The 20,115-nt window shown below is 37.9% G+C and overlaps 2 protein-coding genes across 2 annotated transcripts; both read right to left on the minus strand.

Moving 5' to 3' along the window:
• Positions 1 to 3,105: 3,105 nt before the first annotated feature.
• On the minus strand, positions 3,106 to 4,501 carry LOC117081378 (putative olfactory receptor 10D4). Its single transcript, XM_033207196.1, has 3 exons — positions 4,476 to 4,501; positions 3,747 to 4,378; positions 3,106 to 3,446 (listed from the first exon to the last, which is right to left on the minus strand). Exons 1-3 carry the CDS (start codon positions 4,499 to 4,501, stop codon positions 3,106 to 3,108), a joined length of 999 nt encoding a protein of 332 aa, XP_033063087.1.
• Positions 4,502 to 15,338: 10,837 nt separating this feature from the next.
• Positions 15,339 to 16,271, minus strand: LOC117081379 (olfactory receptor 148-like). The gene has a single exon (XM_033207197.1). It carries the CDS (start codon positions 16,269 to 16,271, stop codon positions 15,339 to 15,341), a length of 933 nt encoding a protein of 310 aa, XP_033063088.1.
• Positions 16,272 to 20,115: the final 3,844 nt, after the last annotated feature.

Raw genomic sequence — 20,115 nt, forward strand, 5'->3', positions numbered from 1 at the left:
TTTCAGCACTTGCCTGCCAAAAAGAGAAGGCCAGGAAAGAAAACACGGACACTGAAGATAGGAGTGACTATTATGTGTCTTGGTTAACAGAACATTTAAAATTACAACAATCTTGCTGTAATGGATAGTTATTACCTGTTTCAATGTTTATATTAGAGAGAGAAAGGGAAATAAAGCCATTATTTACATTTTATCTTTTAATATGTGACATGTTTAATATTACAATCCAATTATTACTTATCTGGAAGGAACTTCAGTGTTACAAAGACTTCTTGAAATTGAATTAGTGTCTATTTTATTTCTAGATAGAGTAACTGACTACCTGATTGCTTGTGAGGTACACTTATGGTTAACTCATCTTGGAGACTGTTACATAGCACATCACAAGTCACCGGCCACCAGTGTGCCTTCACTGGAGCTCATTTAATATCTTTTAATAGCTCACTGCATGCTCAGTGTGATGGCTTATAGTTTTCACTTGGAGAGCTGATGTTCAATCACCTGCGTTGATAGGAATTGAAGGTAAGAGAAGGAAGGTAATAATCATTCCATCATGAAGTACTATTTGACCTCTAAATAAGCTTGCTTTCTATCTCCCTTATTCTCTTTCTTTTTTTCTTTCTTTCTTCCCTCCGCCCTGCATCCCCCTCCTTCCTTCCTTCCTTCCTTTCCTCCTTCCTTTCTTCCCTCCTTCCTTTCTTTCTTCTTTCTTTCTTTTTTCTTTCTTTCTTCTTTCTTCTTTCTTTCCTCCCTCCACCCTGCATCCCCCTCCTTCTTCCTTCCTTCCTTTCTTCCTCCTTTCTTCCTTCCTTTCTTCCCTCCTTCCTTTCTTTCTTCTTTCTTTCTTTTTTCTTTCGTTCTTTCTTTTCTTTCTTTCCTCCCTCCACCCTGCATCCCCCTCCTTCCTTCCTTCCTTTCTTCCCTCCTTTCTTCCTTCCTTTCTTCCCTCCTTTCTTCCCTCCTCTCATCCTTTCTCCCTTCCTTCTTTCTTTCTTTTTTTCTTTCTTCTTCTTTCTTCTTTCTTTCTTTCTTTCTTTCCTCCCTCCACCCTGCATCCCCCTCCTTCCTTCCTTCCTTTCTTCCCTCCTTTCTTCCTTCCTTCCTTCCTTCCTTCTTCCCTCCTTTCTTCCCTCCTCTCATCCTTTCTCCCTTCCTTCTTTCTTTCTTCTTTCTTTCTTCTTCTTCTTCTTTCTTTTTTCTTCTTTCTTTCCTTCTTTCTTTCTTTCCTTCCTCTTTCTCTCTCTCTGTCTCTCTCTCTCCCCCCTCCCCCTTCATTCCTTCCTCCCTCCCTCCTTCCATCTTTCTTTTTGTCTGCTTCTTTACAAAAAGGACTTAATATAGCTTAAAAGAAAAGGCAGACAACTTGGAAGCAAAATATAAAAAGAAACAGAAAACAAAATCAGGAAAAGAGAAACAAGAATACATTCATTATAAAATGTGACATTATTTCCATAAGCAAAATTTACCTACTTTTTCCCAGCATTATGGAACACAGAGATTAGAAGAAGAAAAATAAACTATATAGGCTGTATTATGAGAAAAAAAGAAATGTGCTTTTTCTCAGATGTACAAATTTATTATTGTTACCTGGATTTCAATGAAAATTCTGACATGGGCTTTCTATGACAGACATAGAAATACATCTACATTCCTTTTTAAATTAATTAAATTAAAATAATTTTTTTTTTAGGAAAAAATGTACACATAGCTCTCCAGGAATTTAATAATACAAGGAAAATATATAGATTCCAAAGGAATCTGTATGCTAGAAAAATCTTGAAGTCACACAAGACTGAATACTAGAAGGATTACCACTTAAGTTACTTTGAGTTTTAATATTGATTGGCAGAAAATTAAAGATTATAATCTGCAGTAAAGTAGGATTTTCTGATTTCTTTTCTTTCATTCTCCCCTTCTGTTATATATATTTATATACATAAATATATTTATATTTATATACATAAAGATATATATATTTATATACATAAAGATATATATATTTATATACATAAAGATATATATATTTATATACATAATATATATATCTTTATATACATAAATATATTTATATTTATATACATAAATATATTTATATTTATATATATGTACTTTTAACTGTGACTATGATAGGAGAAAGCAAATGTATTCTCTTAACTCTTTCAAAGGTTTAAAGAACAAAGAAATGTTTGGGGTGAAGGTGTGTGTCCATGGTGTTAACAGAATCCTTACCACAAAAGAATTGAGCCCATGTGGCTTGCAGTGAGCTACTGTTGCACCACTGTGATCCAGACTGGGTTACAGAGCAAGACTCTGACAAAAAAGAAAAAGAAAGAAGAAAGAAAGAAGAAAGAAAGAAAGAAAGAAAGAAGAAAGAAAGAAAAGGAGGGAGGGAGGGAGGGAGGGAGGGAGGGAGGGAGGGAGGGAGGGAGGGAGGGAGGGAGGAAGGAAGGAAGGAAGAAAGCAAGCCAGCCAGCCAAGGAAGGAAGGAAGGAAAGAAGGAAGGAGGGAAGGAAAAGAAAGAAAGAAAACAAAAGAAGAAAGAAAGAAAGAAAGAGAAAAAGAGAGAGAGAAAGAAAGAAAGATGTGCAATGTCTGCTAAATTACTCTACTAATTATATTTAATCCTAAGCTGGGCTTAGTGGCTCATGCCTGTAATTCCAGTACTTTGAAAGGCCAAGGTGGGCAGATCACTTGAAGCCAGGAGTTTGAGACGGTGAAACCCCGGCCCTACTAAAAATACAAAAATTAGCCGGGTGTGGTCCCCGCCACTCGGGAAGATGAGGCAGGAGAATCGCTTGAGCCCGGGAGGCGGAGGTTGCAGTGAGCTGAGATCACGCAACTGCACTCCAGCCTGGAGTGCGGCAGTTACACATTATTTCTTTAAGCCCTCCAAAAGTGAAAATAATAATAATAGTAATTCTAAAGTATAGGGAAATATACCAACAGGCATATTTTAAAATAGCGAGGTTAAGTAGTAGATTGATTCAGAGTACATTTCATTTCAACACGCCTTGGCGGCAGTAGATGGGAAATATCCTTAGGGAATGGAGAATCAAACTTTAAAATGTAATCAAAATCTTAAATCCGGCAAAGCTTTAAATTGTCTCATTTATTTCCCAGAGCAAAGTTTTTCTTGGGAAATACATTCCTCAGGGCTGATTTTACATCCTTATTCCTAAGGCTATAGATTAGTGGATTCAACATTGGGATTACCAGATTATTCAATATCTGAATTATGGCACTAAGCAAGGCACTGGGATTGGGTTGTAGATAGTTAATGATGACTGGCCCATAAGCGCAAAGGATTGCAGTGAGGTGGGCGCTGCAGGTGGAGAAGGCTCGTTGCCTGTCCCCTGCTGAGCAGATTTTTGATATGGAAATCCCAATGCAAGTATAGGAAACAAGGATGAGAAAAAAGCAAATGAGCTGGGCGCGGTGGCTCAAGCCTGTAATCCCAGCACTCTAGGAGGCCGAGACGGGCGGATCACGAGGTCAGGAGATCGAGACCATCCTGGCTAACACGGTGAAACCCCGTCTCTACTAAAAATACAAAAAACTAGCCGGGCGAGGTGGCGGGCGCCTGTAGTCCCAGCTACTCCGGAGGCTGAGGCAGGAGAATGGTGTAAACTCGGGAGGCAGAGCTTGCAGTGAGCTGAGATCCGGCCACTGCACTCCAGCCTGGGAGACAGAGCCAGAATCCGTCTCAAAAAAAAAAAAAAAAAAAGAGCAAATGAGAGCCAAAAGACCAACATTTGTAAAACCTACCCTCTGGGCTAAGGATGTGTCCTTACAGGCTAGCGGTAACACTGTGGGAATATCACAGAAGTAATAGCCCACCTTGTCAGAACCACAGTAAGGTAACTGGAAGGTGAGGGAGGTTAGGATCATGGCATGGACACAGCCACTCATCCAGGTCCCTGTGGCCAACATAAAGCACACCCTGTGGTTCATAATAACCATGTATCTCAAAGGAAAACATATGGCAACAAAGCGGTCACAGGCCATCACTGTGTAGAGGAAGCACTCGGTACAGCCTAGGAAATGGTAGAAGAAAAGCTGGGACACGCAGCCCGCATATGAGATAGCATGGCTGTCCCCCGAAAGGCAGAGCAGTATCTTGGGAACAGTTGTCGAAGAGAAACCCAGGTCAAAGATGGAGAGGTTTCCCAAGAAAAAATACATAGGAGTGTGAAGCCGAGTGGAGGAGATGATAGCTGTAAGGATAAGCACATTTCCCAAGAGGGTGCATAAATAAAATGAGGAGAACAGGAATAAAAGGGCTATCTCTAGGCCCTCTGTCTCAGGGATTCCCAGAAGGATGAGTTCGGTCACCATTGTGTGATTTCTCATTCCTAGGGAGGAATCAACTCTTGGGTGTCTGTGAAAAGAAATAGGTGGTTAAATTTAATATGCATGTAAATTACCTGGGTTTAGATCAATGAAATGGAAAAGAAGCAAGAGATCTAGATAGTTACAGAAAAATGGTTCCTGGTAGAATCATCTTGATCTGCCTGCTTTGCTCTGTACTGGATATCATTCTGCAGTGGTTTCTTTTCTTGTTTGTAACTTTTTATTTTTACAGATTTAAGAGGTACAAGTGCATTTTTGTTACATGGATATATTTTGTTACATGGATATATTTTGTTACATGGATATATTTTGTTACATGGATATATTGCCAAGTACTGAAGTCTGGGTTTATAGCACACCCATCAGCTAAATGGTGTACATCGCACCCAATAGGTAATTTTTCTTCCCTCACTACCCCCTTCCACCCAAATCAACTTTCAGAGTTATTCCACTCTGTACGTCCACATGTGCCCACTGTTTAGCTCCCACTTATAAGTGAGAAGACTGCAGTGCAGTTTCTAATTGCAGATGCCTCTCATTTAATAATTTCACCAAGAAGCCTCGCATGACTAGTCTCGTAGCTGCCATTCTTCATATTTACCATTAAATAGCATAAATTATACATGCTCTAAAAGGACAAATGTAAATACTTAATGTCTTTATAACAAACAAAGTCTTATCCAAATTTCATCCAAGACAATTTGCTTCCAGTAACTCTCCAAAAGTTATTTATAATTCCGTAAGACGTATACAAAATGTAGAGTATCTTTCCCTCATTGTCTCCCTGGCCATGAGGGTCAACAGTGAGAAATTATAAGAAGGATCTCAGATAGCTCTTACTGAACAGAAAATTACAATCACAAGTTCCTTATCCTCTGCAGTCACCTGAATTCAGTGCACATGAGTAACCGATAGACTTCATTTCTGTCTCCAAAGTCTGTAATTGTCTAACCAGACCCAAGTTAAGCCACATCCCAATTTTGTGGCAGCAGAAGGTACAGGGGTAGCAGTAGTAAAGACTCCTTTCCTTTCCCAGTTTCATACTTTAAAAAAATCGAATATGTTTTTCTACTTGTTTTAATTTTTTTCGGCAGTGAGATCTATAGATTATAGATCAACTCATATATTCTATTACCTGGGATGATTCCCTTTCTCTCTCTCTCTCTTTTTTCCTGGAGATTGTGAAGGGAGAAAGAGAGTGAAAGCCAAGATAAAAAGTGAAGGACAAAATGTGTGCACTTACATGGGAAACAGGGAACATAATTGTCTGCTGCTTGTGAGTGTTGTCTTCCTTTCCTTCCCCAGCAGAAGGAAGAAGTTTGTGCCTAAATCCCAATCAGCCTAGAGTCTACAAGTAGGTGATTTGAATTCTTTTTCTTTTCAACCACTTTCAAATAGAATGCCACAAATCTAAATATGCATCAGCTGCCTTACAGTAATTTCCTGTCTAACTCTAGGAACTGCAATCATTCCTCAATACAAGACATTTTAAATAACCTTGGTCTTCCCTGGGGTATTAATCCCTCAACTCAGGGAACCTTTTGAGAAAGGGAGCAATTAACTGCTTGGTATAATTACACCTTAGAAATGAATGAGAGAAGAGAAGAGAGAGAGGGAGAGAGAAAGAGAGAGCGAGTGAGCCTGATTATTATCATTTCCTTTGTAAAATATACTTCTGTGGAAGAGTATTTCTAAACATTCCTTTGACACATATATCACACATATTTGTTGTGTGTTTTTATATTTACTGCGTTTCATGTGTGCATACTTTTTTAATAAATAAATTATACCTTATTTTCCTACCTAGTATTGACAGAATTGACTAATGTGAGCAACAGTAACTGGGGTAGCTTAGAGAACTAAAGAAACTAATGGAAAACTAGGCCCAGGAAGGGTGGGAAGTAGGGCAGCTGGAGGGACCTTAGCTGTTAGAATTCATGGAGCAGCCTCAGGACATCGCCATCAGCTGGTTCTACCTCAGCTACCTTTGCTCCTGTGTGCCTCACCCCAAGACTGGAATCTGACTTCCTTGGCTGAGTCACATGCCGATCTCTGTGAGCAGGGTACAGGCTAAACGGTGGGATGGAGATGGGCAGTTCTCCAGCAGGGAGTGAAAGGGGCTGTTGCCAGAAGAAATGCAGCTGGAAATCATCATTCTCAGCAAACTATCACAAGAACAGAAAACTAAACACCGCATGTTCTCACTTATAGGTGGGAATTGAACAATGAGATCACTTGGACACAGGAAGGGGAACATCACACATCGGGGCCTATTTTGGGGAGGGGGGAGGGGGGAGGAATAGCCTTAGGAAATATACCTAATGTAAATGACAAGTTAATGGGTACAGCACACCAACATGGCACATGTATACATGTGTAACAAACCTGCACATTGTGCACATGTACAATAGAACTTAAAACATAACTAAAAAAAAAAAAAGAAAACATCCTAAAAAAAAGAAAGACGGAAGAAATATGCTGGGAGTTCAAAAATAATGCTAAGCTAGCACTTGAAGTATCTGTCCTTATACTTCCAACATCTATTAAAGCTTCCGAGTTAAATACCTTCAATACTCAATACATACTAGGGGTTGAGGTGGAATACAAACTTCCTCATTGAATACGTTCTTTCATTTGTTTATTTACATATACATTTATCTTAACAAATGTTGAGTGCCAATCATCTGTCAGCATTGATTATTTGCCAGGAGAAAGGTTGGGGGTAGGTGAGGTGGGTTAGACATTGTCTCTCTGCTCAAAAAACATGTAAGCTATCTGGCAGAAAAATATATTTTACAGTTTTATTGAAACCTCAAAACTCTGGTGAAGTCCTCTATAGATGAGGAAAGTAAGGGTCAAAGAAGTTAAATCACTTTCTTAATCTGGAGGGAGTTTAGACTTGGTGTCTTCTCTAGGACTTTTGTTCACAAAGTTTCAGTGTTTAAGGAATGTTTAGGTAGTTACACTATTCCAAATACATCTGGAATTTTTATATGAAAAGAAAATTGTTCTGCTGCACATCTAGCAAATGATGAGAGTAGAATATTCAGTAATTCTGCCATTCTATTTATCTTTGATTATCTTTAATGTTTTGAAACATAACTAACTTGAAAAAAAAAAAAAAGAGGAAATAAACGTTTTTTTTTTTTTTTTTTTTTTTTTTTTGAGACAGAGTCTCGCTCTGTCGCCCGGGCTGGAGTGCAGTGGCCGGATCTCAGCTCACTGCAAGCTCTGCCTCCCCCGGGTTGATGCCATTCTCCTGCCTCAGCCTCCCGAGTAGCTGGGACTACAGGCGCCCGCCACTTCGCCCGGCTAGGTTTTTGTATTTTTTAGTAGAGACGGGGTTTCACCATGTTAGCCGGGATGGTCTGGATCTCCTGACCTCGTGATCCGCCCGTCTCGGCCTCCCAAAGTGCTGGGATTACAGGCTTGAGCCACCGCGCCCGGCCGAAATAAACGTTTAAGTAGCAAGTAATATCTCATGAAATTTACCCAGTCTGGTAAAAAATGTATTCAGGGAAGTCAAATGCCACAGACTGTTTTAGATCTCCAAATAGAATGTTTTAGAATAAAAGTGGCACTTGCTAAATTAATGGGATGGTCACAGTAAAAACACTCATGTTCTACGTTCCCAAAGGTCAAATGTTCTCAGTGACAATACCTGTTACAGAAGAAATAGAGACTTCAATACAGTAACTAAAATGTTTTCTGGTCGGTTGCGGTGGCTCACACCTGTAATCCAAGCACTTTGGGAGGCCAAGGAGGATGGATTAGCTGAGGTCAGGAGTCCAAGACCAGCCTGGCCAACATGGTGAAACCCTATCTCTACTAAAAATACAAAAATTAGCTGGGAGTAATGGCGCATGCCTGTAATCCCAGCTACGTGGGAAGCTGGGGCGGGAGAATGGCTTGCACCCAGGAGGTGGAGGTTGCAGTGAGCAAAGATGGCGCCATTGCACTCCAGTCTGGGCAACAAAAAAGAAACTCTGTCTAAAAAAAAAAAAAAGTTTTCTTATTACTACTTGCAGTTCAATTATCATAAGCAACAAAAGTATCATTGCAAGTTGTATTTTGTCTGCATTTTAAATCCAAGTTTCAAGGTTTGATCAATTTTCGTGTTAAACGTAGATTCTATATGTGTCTTGAACACGTTAAATATTTATATTTAATAAAATTTAACTTTATTTTAACTGATAAATAAAACTGGTATATCCTTACAGTGTACAACATGATGGTTTGAAATATGTATACATTGTGGAATGGCTGAATCAAGCTAATTAACATGCATTACCTCACATACTTTTTTTTGTGCTAAGAACACTTAAAATCTATTCTCTTAGCAACTTTTAAGTGTACATTATTAACTATAATCACCATGTTATGCATTAGATATCTTGAACTTATTCCTTTGGTTTAACTGAAATGTATCTTTCACCAACATCCACCCCATCCCACCTGGTAACGGTAACTATTGTATCATTCAACTCTTCTGTTTTTGCGAATTTCACTTTTTTAGTCTCCACATAAAAGTGAGATCATGTGGTATTTGTCTTTCTGTACCTGGCTTATTTCACTTAACATAATATCCGTCAGTTTCATCTACACTATCACAAACGAATCGGCCGGGCGCAGTGGCTCACGCCTGTAATCCCAGCTACTCAGGAGGCTAGGGCAGGAGAATCGCTTGAACCTGGGAGGAGGAGGTTGCAGTGAGCCAAGATTGTGCCACTGTACTCCAGCCTGGGTGACAGAACGAGACTCCGTCTCAAAAAAAAAAAAAAAAAAAAAAGGTTGAAACATATTCCATTCATATTCCATTGCGTAGATACACCACAATTTCTGTACTTACTCATCCACTCACGGGCACTTAGAGATTGAAAGGTTGGCTATTGGGAATAGTGCTGCAATGAACACGAGCAAGCAGATATCCCTTCAATATACTGATTGCAAAGAAATGTAAATTTTTAAATTTTTGTTTCATTTAATTTTACACAGCAAAACCATGTACTCAGGATTTCAATTTTCTTCAACAGATGAAGGTTACATTAGGAAAGTTATCATGTAAAAAAATTATCCAGCAGGAAATTTAATTTATTAAAAGCGAATAATCATTCACAAAGCCTTGCAATGCATAGAGCACTGTGCTCTACAGTAAAAGTCATATAGAAAACTAAATGATGGCATGGTGTTCTTGACCTAGGCTCTCAATATTGGACAGAGAAAGAGTACAGAGAACTAGTGGGGGATACCATCATTCTTCCTTTCTCTCCTGGCTTCAGCTTTCCCCCTGTGACAGGTGGAATAAATCAGGTAGCTCTTGGGCCGCAGGTCCTGCTGTCTCCAATTCAGCCTAGAAAGAGGAGTCTCCACTTAGGCTTGGTTTAAGTTACATTTTCCACTCAATTTCCCAGAGAACTTCGTGATTTGGAATATTGAGATCTTGCTGATCTTTTCATTCTCCATTTGCTGGTGATTGCGATTTTTGTTCTTTGTGAGTGACAGCCTACAAGTTAAGTAGAAGTTTGAGACCCCAAACTCATGAAGAGGCATTCTAGTAAGAAATAGGATCAATACTGTAGAAGAAAAGTAATAAAACTGCTAGCAAACACTTGAGATAAATAATAACAAATTTGTAGGGTTGCTGACCTGCTTGGTTTGTGATTTTTCTCTAAAACAGCATAGCAGGGTGGGTGCATGAATGGAACAGGCAGGTGAGCTCACTGAAGACTGCGCAGGAAGACATGATGGAGGGAAGGATTTTAGTAATTTACAACTAATTACAATAATGTTTAAGAAATCTGAAGCAGATAAGAAGTTAAGCAAAGGCAAAGGCAAGAAAAGGCTATAAGAGGAGAAAAGTTTATGTGAACAAATTAGAGATTTTATTGAGGTTATTTTGGCCTTTATTAGGTCAAAAACTTATTAGAGCTACGATGATACACAAAAACAGCCATGTTCTGGTGAACAGGAACTAGCTGTGGTCTCTGTCCTCAATGAGCTTACAGTCTAGTAGAAGAAGAGAGGCATTGATCAAATAATCCTACATACAGAAATGATAATTACTTAAGGTGGTAAGGACTAGGAAGAAGTGCTATGGATTGAAAAGCTATTGTGGCAGAGTATTTGTATCCTACTCATGTTCCCTTTCAGATCAGTAAATTAAATATGTAGTCACATCATGATTTATATGGCTAGCTGATGTTCCTTGAAGGCAGAAGAGGACTTCCCTGAGAAAATGTTATCCCAGCTGAGATTTGAAAGCCAAAACCTTTTTAGGCAGGGGTAAGAGCATGTGCAAAGCCTTCACTGGAAGGATGTACAGTATATTTGAAGAACTTGAGGAAAGAGAGGGAAAAAATTGAGATAAAGCTTGAGAGGCAGAAAAGCACATGATGACTAAAGGCTCTGCTCCTTAAAGATTGCAATCTCTACATTAGGAGGCTTAAGAAAATGTAAGACAGTTTTAAGCAGCATTGCTTTTCGGTACATTGTGGAAGAGAGAATGTGAAAGATAATTCTAGCTACAGTCAGGAGAGCAGTTGTGGGGAGCAAGAACACATTCAGGGAGACAAATAAGGAAGATCACTGGGCTCTAGAATTTTGAGATATTTGGTCAGGAAAAAAAGAGGGAAGATAGTCACTAGGGCAGAGAAATGCTACGGAGAATGTGTGTAGATTAAGGCCCTGCTTTAGCCTCATGTGACAATGGCAGAACAAAGCTTCATTTTCTGCTTACGTTTCTATACCTGAATGTGGACTATGAACCATACTTTAACTCTAATTATCAGGTAAGGTCCCACACAGGTATCTTCTGGGAATACCCAGAGGATTAGAACCAACAGAGGATAGTAACAAGATAGGAAGGAGCATAATCGCACCCCACTCTGTGGGATTAGAATATTTTATTACAAATGAGTTTTCTCTCAGATGAGCTTTCACGCATCTGAGAGATTGAATGGCAAAAAATAGTTAGGGTAAGTTTTTTGGGGGGGTGTGGAAGGCCAAATGTTCATTCTAAAGTTTCAACAAATTTGCTGTATTGTGCATAGCTGCATGAAGAGCTGAGACAGATGCCCATTTACATCCACAAACTAGTTGTGTGGCTTGAAGAAAATTACCTGACATCCCTAAATCTCATTTCATCTTCTGTGAAATGATCTCACAAAACTCGTATGTAGATTACATTAGATAATACATAAAAAGCAATTCCACAGTGCCTGGTAAGGAGTAAGGACTCAATTAATGGTAACTTATGATTATTACTCTAGGCAGATCTTCTGAAAAGCTACCTTTGACTACATTTCTCAAACTCTCTCCCCACACCAAGTGGAGGTATAAAATATAAAGAAACAGTGATTTGGGAGGGTTCAACTAAAGTAGATGTAGTTATAGGAAAAAGGAAATAACTAATAAACCACAGAATGTGTGAAAACTGCATAAGCAACCTTTAAAAAAAAATGTAGGCCAGGTGTGGTGGCTCATGCCTGTAAGCCCAGTACTTTGAAAGGCCAGTACGGGAGGATCCCTTTAGCCCAGGAGTTTGACACCAGCCTGAGGGCAACATAATGAGATCTCATTTCTAAAAGAAATTTCAAAAATTGGCTGGGTGTTGTGTGCACACCTGTAGTCCCAGCTACTCTGGAGGCTGAGGTGGGAGGATCTCTTGAGCGCGGAAGTCCAGGCTATAGTGAACCATGATTGCACCACTGCACTCCAGCCTGGGTAACAGAGCAAGATTCTGTCTCAGAAAAAGAAAATTGTGGTAAAATACACAAGGCATAAAGTTTAACGTCTTAACCATTTTGAAATATATGGTACAGTAATGTTAAGTAATTTCCATTGTTGCTCAACTGTTTACATTGTTACCCAACTAATCTCCTGGACTTCTTCATCTTGCAGAACTGAAACTCTATAACCATTAAACAACTTCTCCATTTCCTTCCAACATCAGTGGCTCCTGGGAACCAACATTCTAGTTTCTTTTTCCATGAATGTAACTATTCTGGATACCTCATATTACTGGATTTATATAGTCTTTTTGTGACTGGCTTATTTCACTTAGCATAATGTCATAATGTCAACATTGAGGTTCATCCATGCTGTGGCATGTGTCAGAACTTCCTTTCTTTCTAAGTCTCAATAATATTTTGTTGTGTGTATATACCACATTTAGTGTATCCAGTCATTGAGTGAATACTGGGTTGCTTTCAGCCCTTGCCTATTGTGATTAACGCTGCTAGGAATGTGGGTATTCAAATGTGTCTTCAAGACCCAGCTTTTATTTCTTTTGTATATATACCAAGAGCTGGAATTGCTGGATTATATGGTAATTCTATTTTTACTGTTTTAAGAAAATACAATACTGTTTTCCATACCAGCTGCACCATTTTACATTCTCATCATTAGTGTACAAGGGTTCCAATTTCTGACATAATAGCCAAAGCTTATTACTATGGTAATTTAAAAAATAGTAGCCATCCTTATTGAAGTGATATGTCATTGTGGTTTTATTTTGCATTTCCTTAGTGCTTGGTGGTATTGAATATCTTTCCATATGCTTATTTGCCGTTTGTGTATCTTCTTTGGATAAATGTCTATTTAAGTCCCTTATCCATTTTTCCAATCAGGTGGTTTGGTTTTGCTGCTGTTGTTGTTAATGAGGTAAGATTTTAAAAAGTGATTGTGTGTGTCTGTGTGTGTTTATGTATGTGTGCACTTGTGTTTTAAATAAAATCTCATGTTGTGTGCTTTTAGATCCAGGAAAGATTTAAATGGTTAGTGTTTGTTTTCAGTGCCAGTCATTGCAACACTAATTTAGAAAAAGCCAAAAAGTTGGTCATTCAGATTTTGTTTTTTATATATCATCAATTTTACCTAAACATGAATGTATATTTAAATTCAGACATAGTATTATTCCGTATCTTAATTATTTCACACATATTCCTCTGTATCAATAAATATACAATTGCATCATAATTTGAATAGGTAAAGAGGTATCCATTCATTCATTCAACAAACCTACACTGGAAGCTTACTATGTCACTGGGCTGTGTCTTGTGGATACAGTGATGAGCAAGCACACATAATCCTACTTTTATGAAACTTTCCATTGTCTAGAAAACAAATCTATTATAGAAGTATCAGTGTGTTGAGCATCTGTCCCTAAACACTAGTCAGGCTTTACCAGATATCATGACATGTAGATTATTCTACAAATATCCTGCATTAGTAGAACAGCAAACTAACACTAGGGTTATTTGAATCCAGCATATCGTCTCTGATAGGCATCCCCAATGTGTGGGAATAAGATGCTGTGGCATCTTGGATTTTTGCCAATCAAGTTAGGAGGAGCCTTAGAATCCTCCTACTGCTCTAAAACCATTTAACTATGCTTGAAGGAGCTTCACTTTATCATTTTATCCTTTTAGCTTCATGCTATTTGTAAGGTAAGCATTTTTATTAGAGATTTTTACTTGTTTTTGTTTACTGGTTTCAAATAGGAAGGGAACTTTGGAGACTACAAATGGAATAGAAGAACTACAAATAACTAAGATGTCATGGAAACTAGGAGCTGGCATGTCTGTGGGATCCCCAGTTAATAGTACCCTTTCTTTCACTTTAGATTTTGAGAAAATTGAGAAACAGTTATCAACTTCAGTCTTGTTGGAAGTTAAGTTACAAAATGTAACTTGCTGGGAGAATCAAATGAGCATGCTAATTAAGCCCCATAATTAGACCATCTTCTCTTCAACAACACTGGATGGAAAGACTTTCCCCTTGCGTTCACACTAAAGAGTATTTTGATATATTGGCAGTGTGGTGCAGTAGGAAAACGATGACACAGCAGGACTTAAGAGGACTTGGGTCTAGGGCTGGCTTTAGCATAACTAGATGTAGTACACAAGGAAGACACTTATTGCTGTATCTCAGTACCACCATCTACAGGTGGGAACAATTGGTAATAGAATAGAGTAAGTGGAGATAATAATAAAGTCAAATCAGTCGTCCTTCAGTATCCTCAGGAGATTGGTTTTAGGACTCCCATAAATACTGCAATCCAAATATGCTTATGTCCCTCATTTAAAATGGTGTAGTATTTGCATATAACCTATGCACATCCTCCTGTATACCTTAAATCATCTCTAGATTACTTGTAATACTTAGTACAATGCCTACTACCATTTCATGCACATGAATTCAATGTAGTACTCACATGAGGCAAATTCAAGTTTTGTTTTTTGTAAAATTTATTTTCTGAATATTTTTGAATCACAGTGGTTGAATCCACAAAGGCAGAACCCATGAATATTGAGGGCTGACTGTATATAGACGTAACCTCTGTCAGTACTTATTTTACCAGTTATTTATCGAACAACTTATTTGTATCATGAGAGAAGTAATTAGGATGAGTAAATTGCCAAGCAGGTCACTTAGGGCAGCTATGTGGTACAGGAATCTATAGCAGGGAGGTGATTTGGAGTTAACTGGACCTGAGTTTGAGGTCTGATTTGATGCTTAATGTGTAACATTGGGTTCATTATTTGAAGACTTTAATCCTCAAAACTCTTTTTTACATTACGTAAAATCTACTTTATAGGGGTGAAGATTTAATAAGATGATGTATATGAAATGCTCATCACAATGCCCAGAAGACAGATCATGCTCTATGAATGTTAGCTAACCTTCTTCTTCGCAAGATGGAAGAACTGAAATGCTTATAGGCAGAAAAGAGGAACAATTACATTTTAATTAGGGCAAAAAAATAAGGTAAAATTGAATGTTGATTTATACAGAGAGGAACTATTGAAGGGTACTTCTTGGACTGCTGCAGATTCTCTCTGTCCTCAACCAGGAAAAGTTGGCTACCCATTATAGGGTCAAGAAATCTGTCTCCAAGTGCTTGCTATGCCCTTTGGATTCCTTATCCAGAATTAAGAGACAAAGAATAATGTTAATTATAACATTTATTCCCAATAATATCTCATAATTTATTCATAGACAGTAAGTAAAACATTTCGGAATACTCTTTTCAGGGACCTTTTCACTTCCTTGTTCCTTAAGGAATAGATTAACGAGTTCAGCATGGGTGAGACAATATTATTTAATATTTGCACCATGGCACCAAGCAAGGGGTTGGGTGTGGACTTCAGATAGATGATGATTACAGGTCCATAGGCACAGAGGATTGCAATGAGGTGAGCACTGCAGGTGGAGAAGGCTTTCTGCCTGCCCTCTGCTGAATGGATTCTCAAGACGGCAATCCCAGTGCGAGTGTAGCAGATACAGACACTGATCAAAAGTGTTAAAGCCAGAAAGCCAACATTTATGGAACCCACCCTCTGGGCCAGGGCACTGTCAGTACAAGCCAGGGGTAAAACAGCAGGAATGTCACAGAAGAAGTAGTCCACCTGATTGGGGCCACCGTAGGACAACTGAAAGGCAAAGGAGGTCAGAATGGTGGCGTGAAGACAACCCACCAACCCGGCTACCACGACCAAGCTGACACAGACTCCAGGCTTCATGATGAGCATATACCTCAGTGGGTGACATATGGCAACAAAGCGATCACAGGACATTACAGAATAGAGGCAGCCTTCGGCAGAACCCAATAAGTGATAGAAGAAGAGCTGTGAAGCACATCCCTTGTAAGAAATGACTGGGCTCTGGCCAGAGACATACAATAGCATCTTGGGACATGTTACAGATGGGAACAATATGTCAAAAATAGACAGGAGTCCCAAGAAGAAATACATAGGCGTGTGAAGGGTAGAGGAAGAAACAATTGCTACAAGGATGAGTAAGTTTCCAAGTAGGGTGAAGAGGTAGATGAATGAGAAGACAGCACAGAGTACAGCCTCCAGTCCCTCTGTCTGAGGTATTCCCCATAGAATGAACTCATTCAGCAATGTGTGATTCCTCATGTTCATGGAAGGGTAGTCTCGGTTTTCACAAAATATGTGAAAATATGAATGTGGAGGCAGACTGGGATAAATACAATACCAACACATTCATTGGCACCAATTTTTGTTTAAACATGAAGTTGATGTTGAAATTAAGAATTAGAGATTCTTCCGCAGACATTTAGGGATTGGTAAAGCATGCATATGCCTTCATATCTTGAGATATATTTGTTCGTGATTATAGACAGCAAACAAAATGAAACATTAATATGGTGAAATGTTGGATGGGCTAAGAGAACAGAGAACATAATTAATGTCCGCAACTAATGATACAATAATGAATGCCCTAAAAAGACCAACTTGTAAGTCTCCTCCTGATTCCTCTTCAGAATATTTCTACAGTTACTCGAAGATGTGATCAGATGCCCTAATTATTCACCAAAAGTCAGTTTTGTCATTGACATATCTAATAAGAATGATGGACTGAGATACAATGCAATGAGCATTAAGATTTGGATTGTGTTAATATCATTCTAATTATAGGTAAACTTTTTAGCTTTGGCACGTTCTTATTTGGAAATATTCATTTGTCTAAAAAGACACTAACAGTGACTAATTTTGTTGTTACTCTGGGGTTTTAAATTGCTTAGAGATTAGCAGCTGAGATGTATTATCATATCCTAGTTTTAGGTTTGAGTGAAGTCACATCATATATAAAGATGCAGATATGAAATATTTCATCTTTGCTAACAATTGGAATTTTTGAATCCTTAGAATAATGAAACTAAAATATTTCAATTCTGAAGCTTTTTGTGTGTTTTTGTCTTTTAAAATTTTTTTATTTTTTTGTTGTGTAAGAGCACTTAACATAAGAAGTACTCTCTTACCAGATTTTCAGTATAGAATACAATACAATATTATTATTAACAATATAGGGACAATATTGTACAACAGATCTCTAGACTCATCTTGCATTACTAAAACTTTAGAGCCATTGATTAGTAACTCTCCATTTACCTCTCTTTCCTGCCCATGACAACCATCATTTTGCTCACTGCTTCTGTGAATTTGACTGTTTTATTTTAAGGGAAAGAGGTAACTGTATATGCTGAGAACATGTAACTGCTGCTGGGTTATGACAGTGCTTGAATATAAAGGCTCTTGTGAATCATCCAAGAAGGATGTTTTCGTTTTCAGTTTTTACTTTTTTGATATATTTATTTTTGATATTCCCAAATATGAAAACTAATAATTGCCCTTATCTCTACTTACAATTCCTGGTCAATTTCTCTGATCCTCTTTATAAGTAATAGTTATTGATTGATAATTTAGCCTCTAAAAATATGGAAGTAGTAAGATAGATGAATATAATCCACATATACACAGGAAATACTGAGGGAATTTAGTTCAGGTTCTGTTAGACTATCAGATCCCTGAAAGTAGGGGCTATAATTTGTCATTGAAGCTGCAGCACGTACCACAGTACTTCTGAATAGCTGGAATTTAAATATTTGTTAGAGGAACGAATGAATTTATGGATATTATCTGACTGCGAGTTCTATGAAGAGACCATGTTTGTTCTTGCTCATCATCGTATCACTAGGATTTAAGAAATAGCAGCACCCAACAAGTGTGTTTATTTCGATCAAATTTTTAAATTCTCTAGAATTATTCCTTTGGTCCTTTGACTATTTTAAGTCTTTTTTCTTAACCCCAGCCAACAATGGTTGTAGTCAGCCTACTTTAGTCTTCAGATACCATGCCTAGTAAAAGGAATTTAGATATTCATTGAAATGTAGAGTACCTAATTGCTGAGCTAGGAGAGATAGGATGAGCTTTGAGTATCTTCAAAACTGCTGTAATAATTACCTCTTGCTGGAGGAGAGTTAAGGAAGGCAAATGGACCTTTCTGAAGAGAAGGAAAAGAACAAAATTATGATTAGTGGAAAGTTCTATCACAGCAACAACTAAAGAATGTGAAAAGGAATTATTGTAAAAATATCTTAAATAGGACAAAATTATTCACACAATCTTAGGTACCAGATTTAGATCATATGTCTTAGATCATGTGATAATCAAATCTGGAAAAGTGTTATCACAAGATATTAATGAAATTGATGTACTCTATTATTGTCTGAAGGCATCAAGTCTATAGCGATTCTGTTTATTGTATTGAGTTCTTTGAATTTTGGGGTCCTTTGGGGTTTCTTGTTGGGGGAAAGCTACTATTCTTCATTCTCCCCAGTATCCCACCTCCCCACCCCAGGTTCCTTTCGTCTGCTTCCTCTGGGGGATCATCTGGACCTGAAATGAGTTTGTATGTTTGCCTTAGTTGTTGAAGAACAAGTGCATGGCCACTGGGTGGCCTCCAAGATCCGGATTAGTCATCTCTTCACATAGGTATCTTGGGAGGTTTCTGAACAATTTCAGTTAGGCTCAATGAACAGAGGGCAAATAGAGTTAACTGCTGTGTAGTTATTTTAACATATTCCTAGAAAAAGCAGTTTAATAACTCAGTACAAAAAAGTGGAGTGTACTATGTGACTTTTAAACTAAGAACATGTAGGGGATAAATGGCAAAAGTAGTTAGATGTTGGAAATCAAGATCAAGTGAATGGGAAAATATTGCCAGAATGTGGGATGTTCTTATATTGTGCTTGGTATATAGTGAGTATCCACTAATGTTTGTTTTTGACGAACTGAGATAATACTTACCTCACACAATTGTGTAAGGATTACATATGATGATATTCCTGACATAACCTTGAAAAAGATAGAGAATTCTATTGTTCTCTGCTTGGATGAGAGGAGCCAATAAGGCAACGTGGATAAGGAAAGACAAGATTTTAAGCCCGGCAGATTTTGTTTAACATCTACGCTCTTACTTACTAATTCTGTGACTCTACCATGACTTCAATTTGCTTATCTTTAAAATAAGAATAGTATTACATTCTATGACAAATGATGACATGAACTCAGAGTAGTTAAATTGCTTTCTCATGATTATACAACTATTAAGTACTAGAGGTAGGAATTAAGCCCCAGACTGAATCTGAAGCTCACAGACTCAATTCTGTGGCAGAGCCAAGTTGATCCTGATAAATTAGAACCTGGTTTCTTGTTTTCTCTACAATTTTCCGTACCTCTGGATGAGCAACGTATGTTCTTTACAAGCCCTCATAGATTTTTAGACCCTTGAGCTGCATCCTGCCTATCCCCTTTGGCATTTATCTGTGCTTTGGGTTTGTCAGGAGCATATTTGCTTGTAATCAATGAAAATTGCTCCTCTTAAGCAATGGTCACCATCATCCAAGAAATTTCTGACAAACAACTAAGTGATTTGTGATGACCGGCATTATTCCTGTCTGTAATTAATGTAATTTGACATACTATGTAAAATAATTAGCACTGGTTTCAAGTAGGAACTCAATATATAGTACTATACATATTTGTAAATCCACCCTACCTATCCATTCATTTATAAGTTTCTGCTGAGCCCAGGTTGTATGTGATATCTTCAAACACGAAATTTCCAAGTTATCAGTGATCTTATGAAAATTATACTTATTATTATAATTGTTATCACCAATATGTAATAAATGCTTATAAGATTTGTGCACATGTCTGAGCATTTGTTATTTGACCTTTTGAAATCTATTCTCCAATATCGATAGTAGATTGCAATTACAAGGCCTAAGCGTATATTCAACCACCGGAATTTATATGTATTTATTAATTAATTAAATAACTTCATGCATTTTAAAAACTTATTTTCTTAAAGGTTTACAATTTTAAGAGCACATAAAGGTCTCAGGTTTGGTAAGAACAGCAGGAAGTTTGAGATGAATTGCTATGGAAACATCAG

Source organism: Trachypithecus francoisi, unplaced genomic scaffold (genome assembly GCF_009764315.1).
Source record: "Trachypithecus francoisi isolate TF-2019V2 unplaced genomic scaffold, Tfra_2.0 Lachesis_group8, whole genome shotgun sequence".
NCBI lineage: Eukaryota > Metazoa > Chordata > Mammalia > Primates > Cercopithecidae > Trachypithecus > Trachypithecus francoisi.